This window comes from Lottia gigantea (genome assembly GCF_000327385.1).
Source record: "Lottia gigantea unplaced genomic scaffold LOTGIsca_6, whole genome shotgun sequence".
NCBI lineage: Eukaryota > Metazoa > Mollusca > Gastropoda > Lottiidae > Lottia > Lottia gigantea.
Window position 1 is genome coordinate 4,310,641 of NW_008710049.1, and position 22,381 is coordinate 4,333,021.

At 31.4% G+C, this 22,381-nt stretch overlaps 1 protein-coding gene across 1 annotated transcript; it reads right to left on the reverse strand.

Annotated features, from left to right (window-relative positions):
- Positions 1-1,855: 1,855 nt before the first annotated feature.
- Positions 1,856-20,986, reverse strand: LOTGIDRAFT_154800 (hypothetical protein; the record flags this gene model as incomplete). The annotated part of the gene is made up of 7 exons (XM_009063997.1): positions 1,856-2,232; positions 5,060-5,230; positions 8,281-8,342; positions 9,514-9,575; positions 9,819-9,959; positions 14,645-14,909; positions 20,739-20,986. 7 exons carry the CDS (start codon positions 20,984-20,986, stop codon positions 1,856-1,858), a joined length of 1,326 nt encoding a protein of 441 aa, XP_009062245.1.
- Positions 20,987-22,381: the final 1,395 nt, after the last annotated feature.

Consider the following 22,381-nt stretch of genomic DNA (forward strand, 5'->3'; position numbering starts at 1 on the left):
TAAAGATTTACATTATCAAAAGCTGAGATTCTTTAGATTATTGCTTATTGTAAAAAAATCTAAAATTCATTGCTCATTTAAATGATTTGGCAAAAAATTGAAAAAATATCAAGACTCGTTTGCATTAAGGAGAATGTTTTCAAATTCATAAAATACATGCATTTAACTTTGCTATACGAAAAGCGAGATTTTGTTATTGCTTTGTTTTGCACAATATTAAATTTGCTATAGTTTGCGTTTTCCGAGCATCCACTCTCTCATTGCTTATTCATTTTTTATATACATTTTTTAATTCACTTCAAATTTCAGAAAAGAATTAATAAGACAAAAAAAAATCATAATTGATTTGAGATTCTGCTAAGATCTTAGGAATTCTAGATAAATGATAATGAGATTTCTTCCTCCAATGAGTTATAAATAAAGAATAATAACATTTCTCTATACTCGGTGAATATCGCTTATGACGTAATTTGGACAGCAATCCAAAAAACGCGGTCTATTGCAAAATTATCAATGGATATTACAATTAGTCTATAGGCGTCTTTGGGAAGCAATGATTTCATTTGCTTTGACTTCAAGTATATAAACATCAAAGTTCTAACAATAATACAAGTTATTTCACTCAAAATTGACCAGTGGTTCAAATTTTCACAGTAGTTTATGCATTCGAATATAAATACTATAGAACTATACGACAAAACTAAGCCAGATATTTTGGACTGCGAAGATGTGAACACGAAAACATGTCTCTGCAATCAAGGGTTAAACTGGATTGATAATTTCAAATTCTTGGACGTTCATTCAGTAACTTATGCCCTTAGTTCGTGTCTTAACCTCGTTTAGCCTTCTGCTCTAATTTCACACCTGCATTTTCCGCTCTTTATGACAGAAGAGCTTTAAAAGGGGCGTTACTCATACATGATAGAATGTTCGAGACAAATTCAGTGTGTTTGTATTCTCCCGTACATTTCCTTAACTAAAACTTTGCAAAGTAGAAAGACTTTAAAGATAATTTAGCTAACATTTTGTTTAATATATATACAAGAAAAGACATATACACAACAATCATAAGTTAAGAAGCAAGTTTCACTGTCCCAGCCAGAAGCTAAAAGTTTTGCTGAATGGTAGCTTAACTTCATACAGAGCATTCATTTATAACATCTCCAGCATAATTTGCTACCATTCCATTTAAAGCTTAAGATATAAAATGTGAACTATGATTAACGTTCGTATTTGTAAACAATGTCTTTGAACTAGTTTCTGAATTACGATTGGGAAATCTTTGCTATTTATTTAGTCACTTCCGGTTCCCATCGGAGGACCACCGCATGGGTTCATCCGTCACATTTCATCTGTTTAACATTCATTTGAACCTTTCCTCCATTTTCGCAATTTTAAATATTTCCAATACGTTCTTGCCGACCTTTTCAACTAAATAAAACATTTTCCTTAACTATCTCTAATTTGTCTGGTCACGTCGTAATATTTCGTCTCTGGATACATATATTTGGTTACGTATTTTATTACGGTAGACAATTTGAATGAATCACCGACAGCATTGGAGACAGACGATATTAAACTGTCCTCTCAACACAACACACCTTGTCAATTCGCCTGCCATTTCAGTAATAAAGGAATAATGAGTAGAAATTGACTGTAGTTGATATGTTTTTTTAGTTCGAGTATAAATGGATCGTGGTGAGGGGTTAAATGGTGACATTAACTGCCATCATCGTCTCTTTTCAGCCACCATTTTATCATCTCAAAGGAAGCACTGATGCAAAACGCCCTGCAGTTTCTGTATCACAGTTTTAGTCAAGATAGGTTTGTTGTCACCTCAGGCGACGTTTCACGTTCATAATGGAGGCGGTGTTAAGGGACTCCAGTTCGTTCGAGCGCTATCACGTGCCGTACTGTAGGTAGAGATATCACAAGGATGTTCGTAAGAGGCCTGAGACACAACACTAGAAGCTGATGGGACGGGTGGGATACTCGTCACTGTCGTAGTGGATGATGGGAAGGAATAGGGTGCAGTGGTGCGGAGATAAGGCATTGCACAATTTTGATTTGGAGATAAATTTCCAACTGCACCGCTCATCCACATTCCATAATTGCCTTGACTACTGCTTGGATTGCTTGGTAACATGCTATGGCTACCAGCCGACATATGTGCCCAGTTTTCTGTTAGGTTTAACATTGGTAAATTCGAGCCCATATCCCGAGAGAAATTACCTGAAAAACATAAAAGTAAAAATCGATAAATTCTCATGTCTAACTAATCGTCATTTAATGTTCAACGATAACTACCCATAATTCTACTTAAAAATGGTGTCGAAATTGCCTGGAAGGACCACACGCAATGCCCGGATACACCTCAGCTGGAAAGGAGGGGGTGTTTTGTTGTGGATATTTTTCTCGTAGCATGAATGAATGAGGATAGAATGATAAAATAATGTTCCCAGATGAGCTGCAGGGGTTAAGTTCTGTCTCATTCATTCTATTGTGGTTCAAAATCAATGAAATTAATCAGGAGAAAAACATATTGATCGCCATTTTAATCATTAAACAATGATGACTAGTACAACTCATTTGATTTTATGTTGTTTGCTGAGGTTAGCATTTTACATTAATCAACCTTTCATTCAAACTGGTGCCGCACACAAAGAATGGCGGATATTTAAAATCGTATCAATTATCATACCTAGCGATCGTCATAATTTATCGCTGCAAGTAAGGCTCCCTGGGGATACACGCATACAGACTTTACAGGGATTCTGAGGAATAAACAACGTGACAGCAAGAACAATTCTGCTGACACAGACATTAATACTGTTTCCCTTTTTACACATACTAGAAGTTCTTCTAACGAAATGGCGAAGATATTGTGTTTGTCAATGCTGTTTTCAATGTTCTGTTATTTTGAAAATATAGAATTCCAGGGCCTCCATTATCTTTTATGGTCTCATAAATTAAAATTATTTTAAAATTACAAAAATATTTTTCCCTTGTTTGAAACAAATTTAGAACTATTGAGTTAGCACATAATCGCAACTTAATAAGGTTGTATATGAAATTTAATCCATCGGGTTTCATAATAATGAGCAATTAGTAACAGTCAATCGTGAGAAATTCAAACAAATAAAGTCGAGATTAATATTAACTTGTGAAAAACTCCATAGGTTGTGACATCGACCGACCGATACAAAATGTTACCAACTTGTAGCTACATCAACGCTTAGAATATTCAATCATTTAGAAACAAAGTAGTCAGTTTTTTAAAAACGTGTCAGAACGCCAAACGTAAGTCTCAAAATTGTTGGTAAGTGTTTCTGTACAGAACAAGTTCTGAATATTTACAGAGCCATATCGCGTCAGTAGAGTGACGTGACATTTACCGCGCCAAAGAGCACGTGATGATTCCCGCCACTCCGTAACGACCATGACGTGGTTAAACCTGTTCACGTCACGTAAAATGTTAACGGTGAAATGGTCAGGCAGACTTAGAGAGGTGGGAGACGAGAAAATCGCAAATTCTTTTGTTTTTTACAGTTTAAGTAAGAGTAACTGACTTTAAAGACGTATGAAATCCAGGTCTTGTTACTTATTGTTTCGTTTCATTATCAATCTACAGTTACACTTTTGTACAAACCAAAATGGCTGAATGGTTAATTCGAAGAAAGAATTTCAAATTTGTGAAAGAGGATTAAAAGTTTGTAATCCTATTGTTTCGTTTCGTGGTCCAATGTGAGCGATGGCGATCAATTTATATAGTGACCACTCACGACAATAGAAGTTGTGTTTCTATTTTAGTAAGCTATATTGTTGAAATTTGGCTTTTCAGTTTCTTACAGCTAGCCTACCTTTAGTCAAATTATATAGTGACGATTCGTTAAGTCAATAATAATAATACTAGTTCAATGCAATATATATTAAGTCTTTGATTGATAAGATTAATGGAGGTCAGAGAGATGGAAGTTTATATTCTATTGTATGCATATTGAGCTTATGAAATGAATAAAATTATACGTCAGCTAATCGGGGGTATAGCACAAAACGGATTTATTAAGCTAAAAGGGGCCGTGAAAAAAATCTTTTTATGATATATATGACTAGAAATTAGGATAAATAGGCCACTCGGACAGAAATGTGTCATTGAGTGTGGACATTGAACTGGTCATTTTAGGTAGATTAAATGAGGTATTTATGACACTGAGTTATTTTTAGACTGAAACAGTCACAGGTTTGTCTGAATGGTCAATATTTGTAAACAGGAGATTAAATTTCAAATATCTTGAGAATTTTGTTGAAAATGTACTCTCACATTATAACTCTCGACTTTTTACGTTTTGATTTTACAAATTTCGAATGATGAGGAGAATGAGAACCATTAATTAGCAATTGAAGCAAAAGTTGCACTGATTTTTCATTATTTCCCCATTTTTTGCCCAATCCTACCTTAGTCTCAGAAACGGGAAGTTAGTCAAGCCAATTAGTAATAGTTACCACAGCTAATCTGAGCCTTCAAAGTCATGAGTGTCCAGAATTATCCGTGTTTTAAAGTTAAAAAGAAGAGTCGTCTTTTCTTGAGACACTGTCATATATAGAAAAGACATCTTTAGAAATAGGAAAAGAAATTCTTAGCATGAGATATTTTTGAAGGAATGGTGCATTTGTACATTTCTAGTACTTCTGAAGACTATTTACATAATATATTCAGGACGCAGAAACCACCCAAAATGGCGCATCTGTCTCTTTAAGAGAGACTGCTTATACTACTAACCATTTAGATTACCGATGAAGAACAGAAAAATGCTGAATCTCATGATACGCGTACTTATTTTATGTCTACCACCTCGACGGCCTGTGACTTTCAGATAACGATTTGTATAAGTACACATGCAGTTTAGCCTTGAGATTTTTAAGTACTGATGCACCTGTTGCCATTTAAAAAGACTTTTCGGTCTGTAAATCTTGATTTTAAGTGTATAGGTACTTTTTACCTTGTGATTACTAACATTCAACTACCCGTGTTGCCATTTATTAAGAAAAGACGACTTACCTGGAGGTGATCGTCGTTGGTAAGGATGAGAATAAGGTGAGGGTCGTGGATTCCGTAATGAGAGTCGATCACAGCCATGAGGATTAGACAAACCGAGGGGGTTGGTGAATTGATGAGCTGGGGGTGGGACTAGAGCATGACTTCCTGGAGGTAAATACCATGTACCCGTTACTGAAAAGTACAACATACCATATTAAATACATAATTACAAACATATTATACCATGCAGACTTCTGAACTTATTCAGGTGTATTTAATGATTTAAGCAAGGCATTTGATACAATTGATTGAATTTCGACTCTTTTTCTATTCTAACATACCAGTTAAAATTTACTTCTAATTTGAGAACGATCCGTGATGGACATTAATTGTTTTGAACTAGTTGACACCTATTAAATGATTTCTGCAAGAAATATGATGTAATTCGATTTAGTCTAGTGGTTTGTTTTAATGATATGTAAGATCAATACATCACATATCGACTGATGTTTTGGTTCATGATTAACTTGTTAGTTCATAGACACTCTAAAGATCATTGTAATTTTGCTACTATAACGTTCAAAACGGTTCTGCATTTTATTTCAATACAATTATATATATTTCTGCTCGAGTTATGTTAATGTTTATGTGTTTCTAATCGGATTAATGTTTAATTTATGTTTCATATAATTGACAATATCATAAACATCTAACCTTAGTGCAATATATAAGCAATTTCGTGAAAATTAAACACATTTTTCCCATGATTTTTTTGAGCAAAAACATGTCTTCCCGAGGTTTAAAGCACAACTACAAAGACTTTTATTTCATTTTTATGTTGGATTTTTATTGAAACTTTTTTCTAACTTGTCGTAAATTCTAATGTTGTAACGCATATATAATATAATCGAGTTTTATGGCTAGAAATTTGTTTAAAATTTATGTCCCCTTTCGTGCCAGTAGATCGACTACGTTAATCCCTTTGGGTGATTTATTTTAATATATGCATGAATTTACATTATATTGCATGGCTCATTACAAGTGAACTGTGGGGAGTTTTAAATTGAGCGTACTGAGCGTCTGATTTTGGATTAATAGGATTAGATGTCTATTAAACTAGGATTAAATCTTGCTGAGTACTTTATATATATTTCAATATGCAATAGGAGTCTGATATTCAACTTTAAGGCTATTATAATACTTAGTGTCTACACTATTTGACGAGGTTTACATTTTCTATGGACATCAAAGTGAACAATATTTGACTTAGTTTATCCCTTGGTATTCCTTTATAATATTTCTTATGATTAATCGACATGATTACGCTCTAACGAAAGATGTCCTTTTTTGGTTCAGAGACTATACTGTTTTTATTTACCCCATGCTTTGCTTAAGCTTAGGCCAATGGCAACTACAGGCAGCACCATCTTGTAGTACTGATAAACTGATAGAATAAACCAACAAGCTACTTGGCCAACTGTTAACAGTCAAAGATTACAGAATGATCTAAGACTTCAATCCAAACAAGTCTAGATAATTTATGTGAAGCTTGTACAGTATTATCAAGATTTCAACCCTCCATTACGTGACGAATGGTAGTAAATTTCATACTGAGACACCCCCTGTATCATTATTAGTTACAATAACTAACAGTCCATCATAGGTTCAGATAACAGTTATGCATTGTTATGTATTGTACTATACTATACTATACTATGTATTTTACATGAATTCTTATTTTGAAAGAGCAATTCCAGAAGACGGAATCCCGGTCTATCCTAAAGAAAATTGTTGATAGATTTATGTATCATCAAAACAGATTTTTATAATTCCATTTGATGTGACATTAGCAGACGTTCTTTTGATTTTGCTGTTCTTAATCAAACAACTGATCATGATCGTCAAGACAATTTTTACGAAACATAGAAAACATGTGCTCTCAAAGCGACGCCCGACCTTAGAGCGATAAGCGACCCCATGTTAATATAAATTGACGGATATTTAATAATTTCACACTATATGATAAACGATGATATAATATCTACTACACACTTTACAATACATGGATTATCAGTTGTTATACATAGAAATATAGGAATGGCGTCGATAAACATAGGTCAATATTGAACTTCCTGCTGGCTACATTAAAATTTCCGAATTCAAATATCCAGCCACGAATTAAAGAGTTTGCATGAATTTAGGGGGCGACTGGCTTAATGAGATAAATGTCACCAAGGTAGCCCCTATTCTAGTTATTATTAATATTATTTCCAACCTCTTGAAAGTTATTGGATTGTACCCATTTTAAAGACGAATCATTATTAGGAATTGTAGGGTGTGAAATTGCGGTAAAGCAAATTGTACGAAAGCACAGGCACAGGCATGTCTCCAAGACAATGCCCTCAAAATATTATAGAATATATCAATTGCACTATGTAGTAGACTAACTTAAAACCATAAACTTGAAGTGCATTACACACCTTACTATAGAAGTGCAACACTTGATATACATTGAAAAAAGTATTATTCTTTGTCCATCAGATTTGAGACCACCTTGAAAGAATATTTAAAACATATAAAATTTTATAAGTTTTTAATGTGTCTAATAAGAATACCACACAAATACCTCCAATATTAAATTGTTTTTGAAACAATTTAAAATCTATAAAATATTTATAATCATGTTCAGTATTATAGTTATTAATCCTTTTCTCATACAAACTGGCAATTATTGGCGTCAAATACGAGATTTAATAATTCTCTAGTAATTCTTGACGTCGTTAAAACATTAACATGGAATATTTCAAAGACATCCTCGATAAGTTATGGAGTAAATTAAATATTTTATGATATTTTAATGTGTTTATTTATATTGTAGTAGATTATATAGAGTAACTAAAATCAATCCGATAATATCGATTTGAGATCAGTATTGATTGGGTCAACTTGACAGTATCTTAGAAATTGGAATTATGCCTACCGGACAAGGGGAAGTGTAGCCTACCATCAATAAATCTTTTCTCGTGCAATAATGTGTTTTATTTTATTTTGATGTAAATTTTGTTTTTAATTAATTCAGTAATTTGACTATACTTTTTATCACAATTTGTTAGTCGCTTGCAAACTTGAATTCTTAGTTGGCTCTTAAGTGTCTATTGTTGTTTTGCTCAATTTTTTGCCAACCGATCTGGTTTAATTTTGAACTAACTTCAAATATTAGATAAAGGAGAAAATGTACTTACAATGTGAAAATGTTCTTTGGTCATTCATTAAAGGATCATCTATAAATTCTCGTTGTTCGGGTCTGAAATTAAAACAAAACGAAACATTAATCTTAAATGTATGCAAACCCAAAACTGTTGGTTTGTATATTTGGCATTGATAAATTTAACAGGGATTGCCAGTAAACCAATCTTGAAAAACATTTGATATTCTCTCGATGCCCAACATAATAAACCTCTATTGCCATATTGAATTGCATTATAGGCCCCTGTCCCTACATGTCTGTGTATGTATACAAATATTACTAAAAGATGATTACTTAATAAAAGGGAATAGAACACTCCTGGACAATTATTTACTCTAGAATTGTACTTATATTGTCCACAAATATTCCTTTGATCAAATTAAGAGACGAAATTCTTAATTAAAAAGGCCACTACTGATGTATTGGATTGCATAAAAGCTACATCATGTCAAATTATACGTATCTCTAAAACCATCAAAATGTAGATATGATTTATGTTTTCAACAGAGATGAGATCATTATTTGAGGACTTCTCAAATGACAGAAATGTCTTTAATGATAGTGACTAGTCATGTTAAAGGATAACTTGCTAATCCTTAAAAATCCTTAAAAAACTACAAGACACTTCTACCAGTCTTCACAACATTTCATTATGGTTTTAAAGATAAATAAGATGTCAGAATCACAAAAACTGGGTGAAATTTTACCCCGAGAAAATTAAAACCGACCCTGTATCACATAACGCCAGCTTAATCCACAGTCAAAAGTAATTTCATATAATTTCATATAAAATTTCGTTTTGATGTTTTTTATTCCAAAACTTGCTAAAACCGAACTGATTAAAATTTGGGATTTTGAAATTGATTTTGTACGTTGAAATAAAGAAGATAAGAGTATTGTATTGTGGTTAAATTATATGTCATTATTTAGGAAATATATATGATTAAGCCTCCATTAAGCTGTCTCTATCTACCTGTCATCGCTACCGAGACACGAAAAGATACCTTACAAAAATCTTTCTTGTCGTGAAATCAAGCGGAAACGAAACGAAACTAAAAGATACTTGCGTTTATTTTCAACAGTTCACTTAACTCTGTCAAGACTTCATTAAAATGCAATAAAATTTGTCAAATTAAAATGAATGTTGAGGTTTAATTTGAGGAGACTAACAAGATTAAGACATTTTAAGGTTTCAACAAATTAAATAATTACAAGGGACATCACTCACCTTTCTTTGGCATCTAAAAAGGCTTTGGCAAATGGATTATGTTTGATTTTTAAAGATGTTATCTGAAAGCAAAATACAAAATTAAAATCTTCTGAAATGAGCAAAAAAATTCTTATTGTTTCAGACAATAATATAAGAAAACTTTGAATGAAATGGCAAAATATACATGTAATAATTATGCATAGATTGATGCAAACCTATGAATAAAAGTTGCAGTGTAGACACTGGTAATCTTCCAATAACGCCTTGTAGCCTTAATGTACGTACGGCTGGCAGTACAACAGAAAAAAAATCTTAGAACTTACCTCTTCATTTTGGTAAGCTGTGACTGCAATGAATTGTGTTTCAGGGAAGCTAAATGTCATGATACTTTTTTTCTGTGTTCTGGAGTTGACTCTAACGATATGAATTCTTGGTTCGTATTTATGAAGGGAATTTAACATAATCTGAAAGTAAAGAAATATAATTATGTATATTATATAAATAAAAATAAATAATAAAAGAATTGTGATAAAAAATATAAACATATGAATTTGATAAATAAATTTGAAAAATTAAGTATATTCTATAAACGAAATTGAGATGAAAAACAAACTCCACAAAATGAACAAAGCTCTACCATTAAGTAGAATCTAGGCCATATGTTGCCGTTTAGTTTTGAAGGACCCTTAAACAAATTAACCTTGTCAACAAATATAGGGGCCAGTGAACGGAAACTAATTCGAAAAATTGAAATAAAAAACTTTCAAAAAAGTACCGCATGTCATACAAGTGTTTGAGTACATAGTGACTGAGACTCTCAATTCAATTAGGGCATAATGACTAGGTGGACCACAGGACTTAAAATTATCCCTAAAATTAACTCGAAATATGATAGTATTAAGAAGAAAAATAGAATAATTAAAAAGGCATACTTGAAAAAAATTGGTCAAAGCAAATGATGTTATCTAGGCGATGTTTAGAGAAAAGGGATTCGGTTGGGTTCTTATTAACAATACTGTTATATGCTTAGTTATTATAGACCCCAATGTCGAACACTTGTCTTTATTCAGGTAGTTTCAACTTGGACATCAAAGAGAGAAGTAACCAATGAAAAACCAGTAAAACGGTGTATATGAGTTATAAGTGGGGTATATTGATAAAATAACGACTGTACAAGTGGGCCGTTATCAATAAATATGGCCTCAGAACACGTTACTTATTAACTTTCTTTTCTATATATTATTACACTTTCGTTAACCAGATAGTGAATAATGCATCTTGGTGAAATTATAATGTCCAAGATAATTGACCTCAAATTGTAAAAAAAGATTTCCATAGGGAATTGGGATTGGGATTTTGAAATGCTGGGGCAACTTCTCAAGACAACCAAACAATTAATAAGTTGAATTAAGCAAGAAAATGAATTGAGTAAATTTATAATAAAAATAGAAGTTATATCGACTTTATAACCTGTATATCAATATTAGATAAAAGGCTTGGAATTTACTGAAGTAGAGAGTCAACACTTGGCAAATGAGATTAATGGGATTACAATAGGCTTTTGGAGAGTTCCCATTTTCTGATCTTAGAAACTATAAAATAAAATTGCAATTATGAAAACGTTGTATGTGTTAAACCTTATAGAAAAGACCAATATTGATCTATTCAGATCCGGCATTCTATATTCCAATTGACCGACAGAAAATTGGTCATCATTGCAAATGCCTGAAGATGTCTGCTAAGTGTTCAAGTATTTTAAAAAATTATCAATTGTATCCGTTTTAGATGGTCACTTGTAACCTTGACACAATGGCAGTTTTAGTTAGTCGAAATGGATCACTCGGACAAATCTTAAAAACAAATTTGATTGAATGAAACAGATTGTGCATGGCATACCGGCAGTTTTACCAGAATGGATAACTTGGTCAAAGTTCAAAACAATTTATTTGATCCATGTATAGTTCAGTCTCTAATGCTAAAGCATCTACTGGACATTATTCTCATAAAATCAATTACAGAATCATTGTTTATCTTGCCACATAAACACTAACGAGTAGATTAACTAATATTGGTGGATTGACCATCGAATAACGAAGACAGCCATGTTTGAGATGATGTAAGAATTTCCTACTTTAGTCAGTTTTCATGTCGGTTTAACTCTCAGTTATACAGGGTTGAACGATTTAACGGTTTATTCTAACTCCATAAACCACGTTCAACTAATATCCAACATATTTGACCGAGGTGAAAATTTAACTTGGTTCGACATAACTTTAGTTTTTATTGACTTTTGACTAATAGTTAGTGTTATATTCAATTTGAGCTGTTTTTCTTGTTTTAACGCTTCTCTACTTGGTGTGAAAATTACAGATTCAAACTTGTTCAGATTTGTGTTGTATTTTATACGTTGAGTCATATCACAATTTCGACCTCATAATCTAACATGCAGCGAATTGACCAGACTGATATCAAACTAAGTTTGAAATTAAACAAATAAGAATTTAGCGATGCTTGTCAATATGAATATATATGCATATAGATGAATCTGGTAATCTTGGCAGATTGAGATATGCCACAATAGAAGGCTATCAACACACAATGTATTTAAAACGATTCCAACTAAGGCTATCATTGCCATAAAATAAATCAAAATTTGAATTCGAGTTCTAAAGTCTTAACCAAATAAGGGCGAAATTAGAAAGTGCCAGTCACTTGGATTCAAAATTCAAAACTGACCAATGAGAAGCATATCAGTTTTCTGTTCTATCAGTTAGTTATTTTATAAGAAATATTTGATTAATCCATACGGAAATCATTGTCCATTGTGAATTGTTCTAGAGTTGTGGCGTTCGTCAACAAAAAAGTGTCCACCATATACAACCATATCAGTGAAAAGTGTATTTTTACAAGCAAAACCTGTAGTTTTTTCTCATTCCTCTGATATCTTTTTGCCGATTTTGTTGACAAATGATAACCCTAGGTGTCTCGGTGGAATTTCACTAACGTAAAGCGTGGACACCAGTTTGACCGCAAAGCCATGGCCAACATAAACTAACAAATTGTTGGTGGGTCATTGAGGTACATTTGAAAATATCACGAGAGTTTAGGAAACACAATTTCAAAAATCATTTAAGGAGGCGAGAATCAAGGGTGAATATTCTGTTTAAAAAACTCTTGACAATTAAAAATATTGCTTAGTAAGTCAGCATTCTCATTGAAAATTGATAGAAATTTATCTGTTGAAGAATAGGAAGAATTCTTATGATTGACCTTAGGGAATCACATTTCGCCTCTGTCTTCACAATTAATTTTTGAAATTCACACATTATTTTGACTCGCACTGACAATCTCAAGGAAACCTATTTTCTATGAATGAAAAATTTAAATTTAGAAGCTTACTTTAAAATAAATATTAATTTAATAAAATATACTAGAACTATAAAGCCCTGGTATGACGTGGCCCAGTTTTTAAATATTGAATTTAAAGGGTTGAAATAGAAAGTAAACCTAACTCTTTATACCGACATTTTTACCTTTGTCATCCTTTCAATAAAATATTCTGTTATTTGTGTATAAAAATTTAATGAATGCAGCTGAAAGAAGAGCTGAGTAAAATCTTTTAACTGTGATTACAAATTAATGATCGCTTTGATTTTGCATATTATCCCAGATCAAAGGTTTGAAATTTTGAAACATTTTTTTTATATAAGAAATAAGGATGATGTGTATGTAAACTCCCATTTTAAATTTCATCAAAGATATACGTTTGAGATTCCAGTCAAGATAGACTGCAGAGGCTCTTCTCCAATTTTTATGCCTATTTTCATGATTTTTTAGCCTAGTTTATCCTTGTGATGTCAAATTCCCGAAAGAAAACATCAACAGACACAGGTGAAATAAACAGATTGTGTAATATTTGCACATGAAATGCACGATGAAATGTAATCGATTTTGCCACCTGATATTTTAATTTAAATGTTATTGATCGAGTCTACTCTATAAATAGACATGAATATCAAGTCAGTAATCAATACGAGGTTTTTTTTACTGACGTGTGGAAATCGATCGTTGAGCTTATTTTTACAATTAAAACCAAACAATATCGACTATAGTAAATTGTCTTTCGTTTTCATTTTTATGCAAAAATTTTCATGAACCGATCTCTTTAAAAATTAATAATATTTTCGGTAAACGAAATTTTTTTTAAAATTAGCATTTAAACTGGCAAAGAAGATGCATTCTTTGATTTACCATTGGTTCTGTGAAAGCCAATTTATCAAATTAGCATCTAACACCCCGTCTCTGTTAAAACAACAAAACCAAATTAATTCGTTCACACTACGAGTCTTTCGTTTTTATAAATAATTGTGATGCCAATGCTGCTAATTATTTTCTAACCTCTTTTAAATTCCTGTGAATCATGAATATTAAGTTCAAACAAATCTACTATTAAAATATTAATTTAAAGAACATTGAAAGGAACGCAAAACTAATTCCGCTTAGAATTTTAAACTTTCTCTCTGAAATTGATTCAATTTAATCATCACAAAATTTCTAAATGTCCCTCTGAAGTCAAACAGCGTATGACATAATCTAAACCGCAAATATCCATGAATCATTATGTCGTTTTTTTTTTTTTTATATTTTCGTCATTTTTTAGATTATGTACGTAATCCTTCAGTGGGTCTCTTGCTCGTGCAATTGGTACCAATAGAAACATGGCGGAAATATCTATTCATAATAAACTCACTTCCGACCAGTCAATATACGTAATTTGTACTGATATACCCTGCTTGTTTACGGAAAATACATGACTTAATATTTTCAAACGAGTACACTTCTATTCTGTTTGTTTGCTCTTTTTACTCTTTTGAATAGACTAACACGATATATTTTTCAATATTTTTGATTGACAATGGATTAACAAAGTTACATGATAAAATTTCATCGACAATTTCAATTTTAAATTGATTTATAAAATTTGTTGTTTGAAAATATCTATGTACAATTTTATCTACAAGAATATTGGAATATTTTCATCAATAAATAAATAAACTTATTTTGTACACTGTTTTTGATTTGTGAATTAATTCAAATTTCGTTTTCGGTCTGTAATGCTGTAATGTATATAAATAAAAGAGTTTCTTACCTGTCCGCCACCATTTAATTTATTCGTCAATTTCACTTTACTGAATGATAAAGGCTCTTTCATCCAATGCGCTCCAAAATTAGGGGAATCGGGGTGGATATATACACAGTTAGGGGCAGCTGGTTCAGCCTTGCCGCCGGGCACCCAGTCTCCGTTCACATACTTCCATCGGTGGTTATCAACTTGTACGAAATCCAAGAGTAAGGTGTACATGGCGTTAGGATCCACTCCTGATACAGAGACTCTAAACACTGGAAACATTCGCCTGAAAATACAAAATGATTTATAATAAATTTTCATATTTTTTTCACAATTTTTCAATTTGAAAATATATTAAAAAAGATAAAATTGCCGAAAAGTATATCAACGTCTAAATTCGTTGTGCACTTCTGAAAAAAATTACAAGATATCAAAATAATATGTAAATTTTAAAAATAATTCTAAAACATTTATTATACACGATAAATATATTTTTCGAATGTAATTAGTCTAGATTTGTAAATATAATAACAGCAATTAACAAATATTGATTTTTTAAACATTTTTTGATGTTCTATGATGCACATGTAATGATTATGTTTATGGTAATTTTTGAAATTCAAATTAAAAATCAGACTTGTTACATTTTTAATTATGCAATCAAATACATAACTTATGTAACTTCTGAGAGATAATATCTATATTATAACATATGTTTTTTCACAGTGATTGCTCAACTGCACAAATTAACTCATTTTTTCCAAATCATTGCATTTTTAACTGTGCTTTTTTCAATAAAAAAAAGTAACATTGTATAACATTCAAATTAACCCTAATCATATGCAAATTTATTCAATATTATCAATATAAAATACCAATATTTGCAAATATCTATATAAATATCTAATGCTTTTCATGCACATCATTTGCGTCAATTTTTAGAATATAAATATACGTTTTTCTTTTGCTCAGTAACATCATTTAACAATATTATTTTGTATATCATTCTGTATAATTTTGTATTTATGTATATCATTTGTATTCAATTGTATCCCTGAAAATATTTATTTATATCTATGTGTGTGTTTTTTTTGTATACATTTTTATCATTCTGTATAATTTTGTATAAATGTGTATCATTTGTATTCAATTATATCCCTGAACATATTTATTTGTATCTATATTTGAGTTATTTTGTACACATTTGTATCATTATGTATAATTTTCTTTTATGTGTATCATTTGGTATAATTAATTTTGTATCTGCATAATTTGTATCTTACGATTTATAGATGTATATATATATTCACGTATTATTTTGTATCTATAAAAGTATCCCCATGCAATATTCTGTATCCAAATTATCATTGTGTCTGTGTGCCAGACTATATAACTAAACAATGTAAATGGAAACATTTTGGTAAAATCAGTGTTTACATCGTCAATAATAAGATGTGAATGTATTTAAAAATTACCAATTATTTATTCTTTCCCGTTAATCCATGTCCTTGTTTACTTTACAGTTGGTTTATATTTTGTAGGTTTAGACTAAAATCCAGATTGAGCCATTGTATGATGATGTAAATTGTTAATTCCATCCAATTTTTAAGCAGATCTCTTTATCTGTGACCGCGATCAGTTCTGTACATGGGAGTTTTTATGAATTTCTTCACTCTGAATATTGTATTGTTTTTTACCGTGTAAAGTAAATACTCGTGATTTTTTGTGATAACGTTCAGTGTAAATGTTATATCACAAACAAGATATGTTGCAGCTTATGGTTATTCAATATTCTAATATTTCAAGAAACCCAAGCTGCAGATTTAAATTGCAATAAGTACCTAAAAGACTAATAAAATGGATAATAGTACAGACCATCTTGAAACTTTGATAAACATTTTGAATTTTGTTTTCAAGCATGCTCTACACATTTATCCTTGCTACAATATCCTACTTTTACAGTCGGTTCAAAGTTCAAATGACCACCAGATTAACCCAAATCTCCTTTTAATCCAAAAACACTGTGAACAAATTTGGTGTTATTTGATTTGTGCTAGATCGATGGATGAGATATTGGGCTGTATTTGTTTAGTTTGAATAGATCGATAGTAAGTTAATGAAGGGAGGCGAGGTAGTAATTTAAATAATGATATAGTTTTAATCACGAGGTATTAAAGAAAATAATGTTAAAATGTGTATATTAACATTTTAATAACCGCCAGTTTAGTGTTTTATCACCCACCACCCGTGTCACAGTGCTGTAGGTAGACCGACCTTTATTGCTCTAAGATAGGCATCGGCTATAGACGGCCATATTGAATAGCCCTTCAACTAAACGTTTTAATATCCTTTTTAATTGAAGAGTGATAATAGTGGGAATCGTAAAATTTCAACCTAAATAAAGAAAGAAACGATAAAATAATGATCTCAGCGGCTCAAATTTCATACCACATCGTAGGTTTATGGTCCTTTTTGTTCAAAAACCGTAAAAAGAGTAAAGGAAGAAGCTATAAATTTGATGTCGAAACTATATTTATGAAATAAATTTGAATATTTTCATAGCAGACAAAATATCAAACACTTTACAATAATAGTATTTCATGTTCTATTTTTCAATACATTTTGTCAAAATCTTGAAATTCGACGCCTAATTTATTAACATTCCGAGGTAACGGTTTGAAGATTTCAGACTATTTATTTTAGTTTTCTATCAATTCAATAAAAATGTAATTAATTGTATATAAAGAAATTGTCACGGATAGTTATCATGTCGGTTTTGGCACATTTGATAAGATAATTTCTATGTTAAATAATAAGAGGCCTGAACTGAATATCTTTATTTTATTAACAATACCAATGATTTACTGGGTTTCGATTTTTCTGTTTCATATTCATATTTACAGATTTACCTTCATAAATGTGTAAATGTGTCCGACTGTCTTGAAAACAGAAAACATGATGCCATTATTATCATGCCGAAAATTATTGAAACAACTTTTAGATCTTCTTATGTGCCTTCTATTACCTGTTTTAGTAATAGGGCGTATTTCAGTATTATTTTTAAAGTTATATATCGTAATATGCACTGTTGTTGTCTTGCACCTACTATTTCAGGCCTCGATATCAGTAACTCAGTCATTTCAAATATGTTGATAATATATTGCTTTTCAGTCCCGTATGTAAAAAAATTTACTATAAATTACATAGGATGTAAGTTAGACCATGTGTTCGTGAGTTTTTATAATCATTAAATCTATGGTAATAAAAGAAATGTTGATTTAAATAAAATTCTACATGTTCTTGATACCATATTCAATCCTTTCTCATAATTATTACCCAGTTTTTATATCACAATCTTGAGAAATAACACGTGTATACAATACGATGTTTTTATGATATTGAGAAGCCTGTTGTTTATTACCTATTGGATTTAGGTCATATAATTATAATGCACGTACATTGACCTAAATAAATAAAGTAGGTCGTGTGGAAACCAGACAGTATTGAGAATCACTGACGAATCAAACTAAACCCTAATTTACACTCTCGTTTCAAACTTTGTATGTAAAAAGGACAATAATTCAGGATCAATGATATATCAATCTATATTCAAACCCTAATTAATCTGTGTATGCAAAGAGGCCAATAATTCTCTGTTCAAATGAACCAACGTCACCAACTTGCAAGTGGCACAATAGCCGTTCTCTGTGGTCTGCATGGTTAGCCGATGTCATGTTGTCATAGTTAGATAGATAGCATGATTGTTAATGCCAGCCTTTAAACTTAAAATGATTATTTTGTAACTAATTTTGATTCTTTGATGTTATTATTGAAAAAATACTCCAATCAGCATTGAATATCAGATACTGAATTACAGTACATATCAGTTTAGTGTTATATCAAATCTTTTCAAACTACACATTTCTCTGCACATGGGCGAGATGACTCTACAATGACTTGACCAAAAATGTCAGATTAGTCAGATCTGTTGTAAAAGAGGGGAGGATATTCTCTGATTTTTAACTAACAAGTATTGTGGTTTAAAACAAAAACCCAGAAAAATCTCCAACTGTTTTGAAGTTTGATAAAAACGTTATTTCATTCATGTGGTTTATAAATAGTTAGATATAACTATAAGTATGACAATGTCTATTGTTTTCTTTCTATTTATTTGGTCTTTTCATTCCATTTTCTTTTAATTTAAAGCTGCACAAATTGCACCACATCAACTCTTACATGCATCACAATAGACGTATTTACTGTGTTTTATACAATTTCTGAATGTTTGTGGTTTATAGAAATAATTGGTTTTTATGAGTTATTTATTTAAAAAAATTAGTAATATTCAAAAAATAACGTCATAGTTTATTATTTGATTACATGCCAATGTAAGTGATTGAAGATTTTTCAATAACATATTTATTCCATTAAATTAACATTTAATTTCTATAAAATTTATCAAAAAATAATCAACAATAAATGTACTTTGTGGTCATTATAACCAGTTGTTTCAATGGCGGAAACTGGACATGATTTTGTGGTAAAAACATGCTAGTTTAAATATAAAATGGATCAAAAGAAAGCAAGCATTGTGGGTGACCTAATTTACGTTATGCTTTATTTAACTTATATATCAGTCTTTATCTTGTATCTTGGGCCCTTATAGTATTAATTCATATTCTCGACTAAAGCTAACATAATTAAAAATGCTACAGTTGGAGGTTTGTCAAAAATTCCAATGCAGAAAATGCCGTAGAAGGTTGGAAGTGGAAATGGTAAACTGTAGCATAGGTTTTGATCATAAGCTAACGCTATTAGCAAATACATTACATTGTAACCTACTGTAAGAAAGGTCCACATGTCATATATTATGTCCTTTAACATATAAGTCTATCATTTGCTATCTTTGTGGATTATTACGGGTAAAATTAGAGAGAATGGATGTGTAGATATACTCTAGATATTAAATGATGTCGTGCTTATATTCTGCTCATTGAATGCTTTAATCATCGTGTTATGTTCCTGATCAAGTATGTTTCATGTCAGATATTTTAGCCCAAAAATATCTTTATTTTGAATAACAGTTGATGTTTATCTATGGTGAAGTTTTAAGTCCTAATGAAATTGGTGTCGTTTCAAGATCTAACTTCAGTATTTTAAACTGAGGTTTAGTCATTTACCAGCCAAATGAAGTTTTACATCCAAATGAATTGGTTCTCAGATCAGAATAAAGTATTTATAACTCAAGAAGATTTACAAGTATATCTATGTAATTTATGTAATGTACCAGACAAATTGTTGTGTCAATACTTAGCTCAGTGTTCACTTGACACTCTAGAACAATATCTGGATGTGAACATACATAAATTATCTCCCTTTTCTACCTCTTCAACATTTTCAACAAGTCTCGTTGGAGGTCTTCATACAAGATTTAGGCCAAATCCTTAACATGTTATATCTTCAATTTAAAGCATAAGATTATAATAAGAGAAGTAATCTATATCTCTGTATTTTTAATCGCGGTGCTGATTCAGCCAATATTCTATGGCTCTGTAGACTAATGTCAAAAAAGATTTTTAAGGGAGAGGAAAGAACCTCATCAATGTACCATCAGTTATTAAATTAACCATGAAAAGACGAGAATAGCCTGCCCCATACAGTTTTTTTTAAATACAAATTGTCTTTACATCTCTTATAAAACTCTATAATATACGAGATTATGTTATGAGTTATTATGCCTGTTTATGTAAAGTTGCTCGTAACTACTCGTAAATGGATGAAAAATTTTCCGGGTATATTGATACTCATGTAAAAAATGTCAATTGAAAAAATGATGAAGTCATCGGCTTTGTGACAGCCATGTTTCAAGTGAAATTTCAAATTAAGTGTTTAGATATGAACGTTTTAATCAATATACTTTGTGGATTAAGGGCACCTGTTGGATTGTATATGGACTCTCCATGGTGAGACATAAACGGTGTCATTCAGGGTCTTACTTTGAGGAAGAAAATTTGAAATTTCCACTCAAACAATTCGAGTCCAAGATGTCGGACGGTAATATTATTAACATAATGTAATTGAAGCATGAAAAAAAGAAAAGGTAGTTGAGACTCACCTGCCGTTCTTCGTAACGATCATTTCGTTCGTATATTCCTTAAATTTCTCCCATAACGGTCTGTCTTCCAATTTGACAGTCAATTGTCGCTCCGTGGGGTCACCTTTTTCACTCCCCATCGTCATCTCGGTATCGACGGCACTCAATAGATGGTTAATATCAACTTGATTGGATTTCATGTCGGTTAATTCAGGGCTCGTAGCACCACGATCGCCTGATAAATCACACGTTTGCGTCGAATCTAACATGGGAAACGAAGTGTCCACAAATACCGTGTTTTTCTCCAGTGTGACAGCAATAGTAGAATACAGAGGAGTAGGAACGTTCGTTACTATATAGCAAACTGACGAGGTTACATTTGTTTACAAACTTGTAATTCAAGTACCCTCGAATCATGGGACGTCTTCCCTTGTCTGTCACTTATCACTCCTGTATCGACCAATCAGGTGACGTTACAGTGAAGTAGGCGGGGCTTATTACAGTTGCGTTAACGCTGATTGGTCAAAACATCTAATTGAGAAATCCTCTACCTGAAAATAAACAAGATACAATTAAATCAATGTAAATCTTGAGTTTCTTGAATATTTATCAAATGTCACTTATTTTTACATTAAAAAACTCTTGAATATTTAGAGTGTTTCATAGACCGTGTCGAAAAGAATAATCTATTGAAAATAAATCAGAGGACTGCAGCTCGAGGAACGGGATGGGATTTGACAGGCTGAAGACTCAGTAGTTGACGGCGGGGGTAGAAACGTGAAGACAAGTCGGTAGCGGGGATCACTGCTATGAAATATGGTAGCATATTTCACTCTATGTAATTGTTATAATTCTAAACGCTGGTATTTACCCAAAACCTCGGTTTTCAGAAAGAAAAATAAAGATTTAGTAAAGATAATCTATTAACAAAACACCTAAATAGATCTACCGCAGTAAGAAATGAAACTGAAATATTGATATCGGTAGAAAAAAATCTTTTAAAAATAACTTGGCTTATTGTAGAATAAAATTTTGTAAAATCTGGTTTGATTTTCTTTCTACAGTTTTGGTAAGAATTTTAATGTTTTTCTTAAATGTTTAATATATCTAAAAATATGATTTCGAATCATCTACAATTCATTCCACTGTGACATGAATTTGGGATTTTTCCGTCATAGTATGGTTTATTTTGGTCACCAAAAATTGAAAATATTGCGGGTAATATACATTCTAAAATAGAAATTACTTCGATAAATATTTGTGTGTGCCAACGATTATTCTCTTTTTTCAGTCCACCCAAATAAAATAATTAGTACCATTACGTCTGTATAATTTGAGTTAATTTTAATTTCCAAACCAAATCAAGAGTTGAGATTATTTCTTACAGAGAATACAGGTAGCCAGAAATTGAGTTGAAATTTGATTGAGAAGACGATATATAGCTAAATAAACACACGGGGAGCAGAATAAGTAAAAAGATATTGTTACTGCAGTAGACTGGTTGTCTCCAATTATTTCTACCTTTTCTCTCCTAATTAACCCTAAAACTACCGCTTCAGATTAAAATAACATCCATTCAAAATAGATTAAAAAACAAAAGCAGCAAAGAAAATATTTTGTTTCTCAATAATTGGAAGTAAGTTGGGGTCAAATAGAACATCATT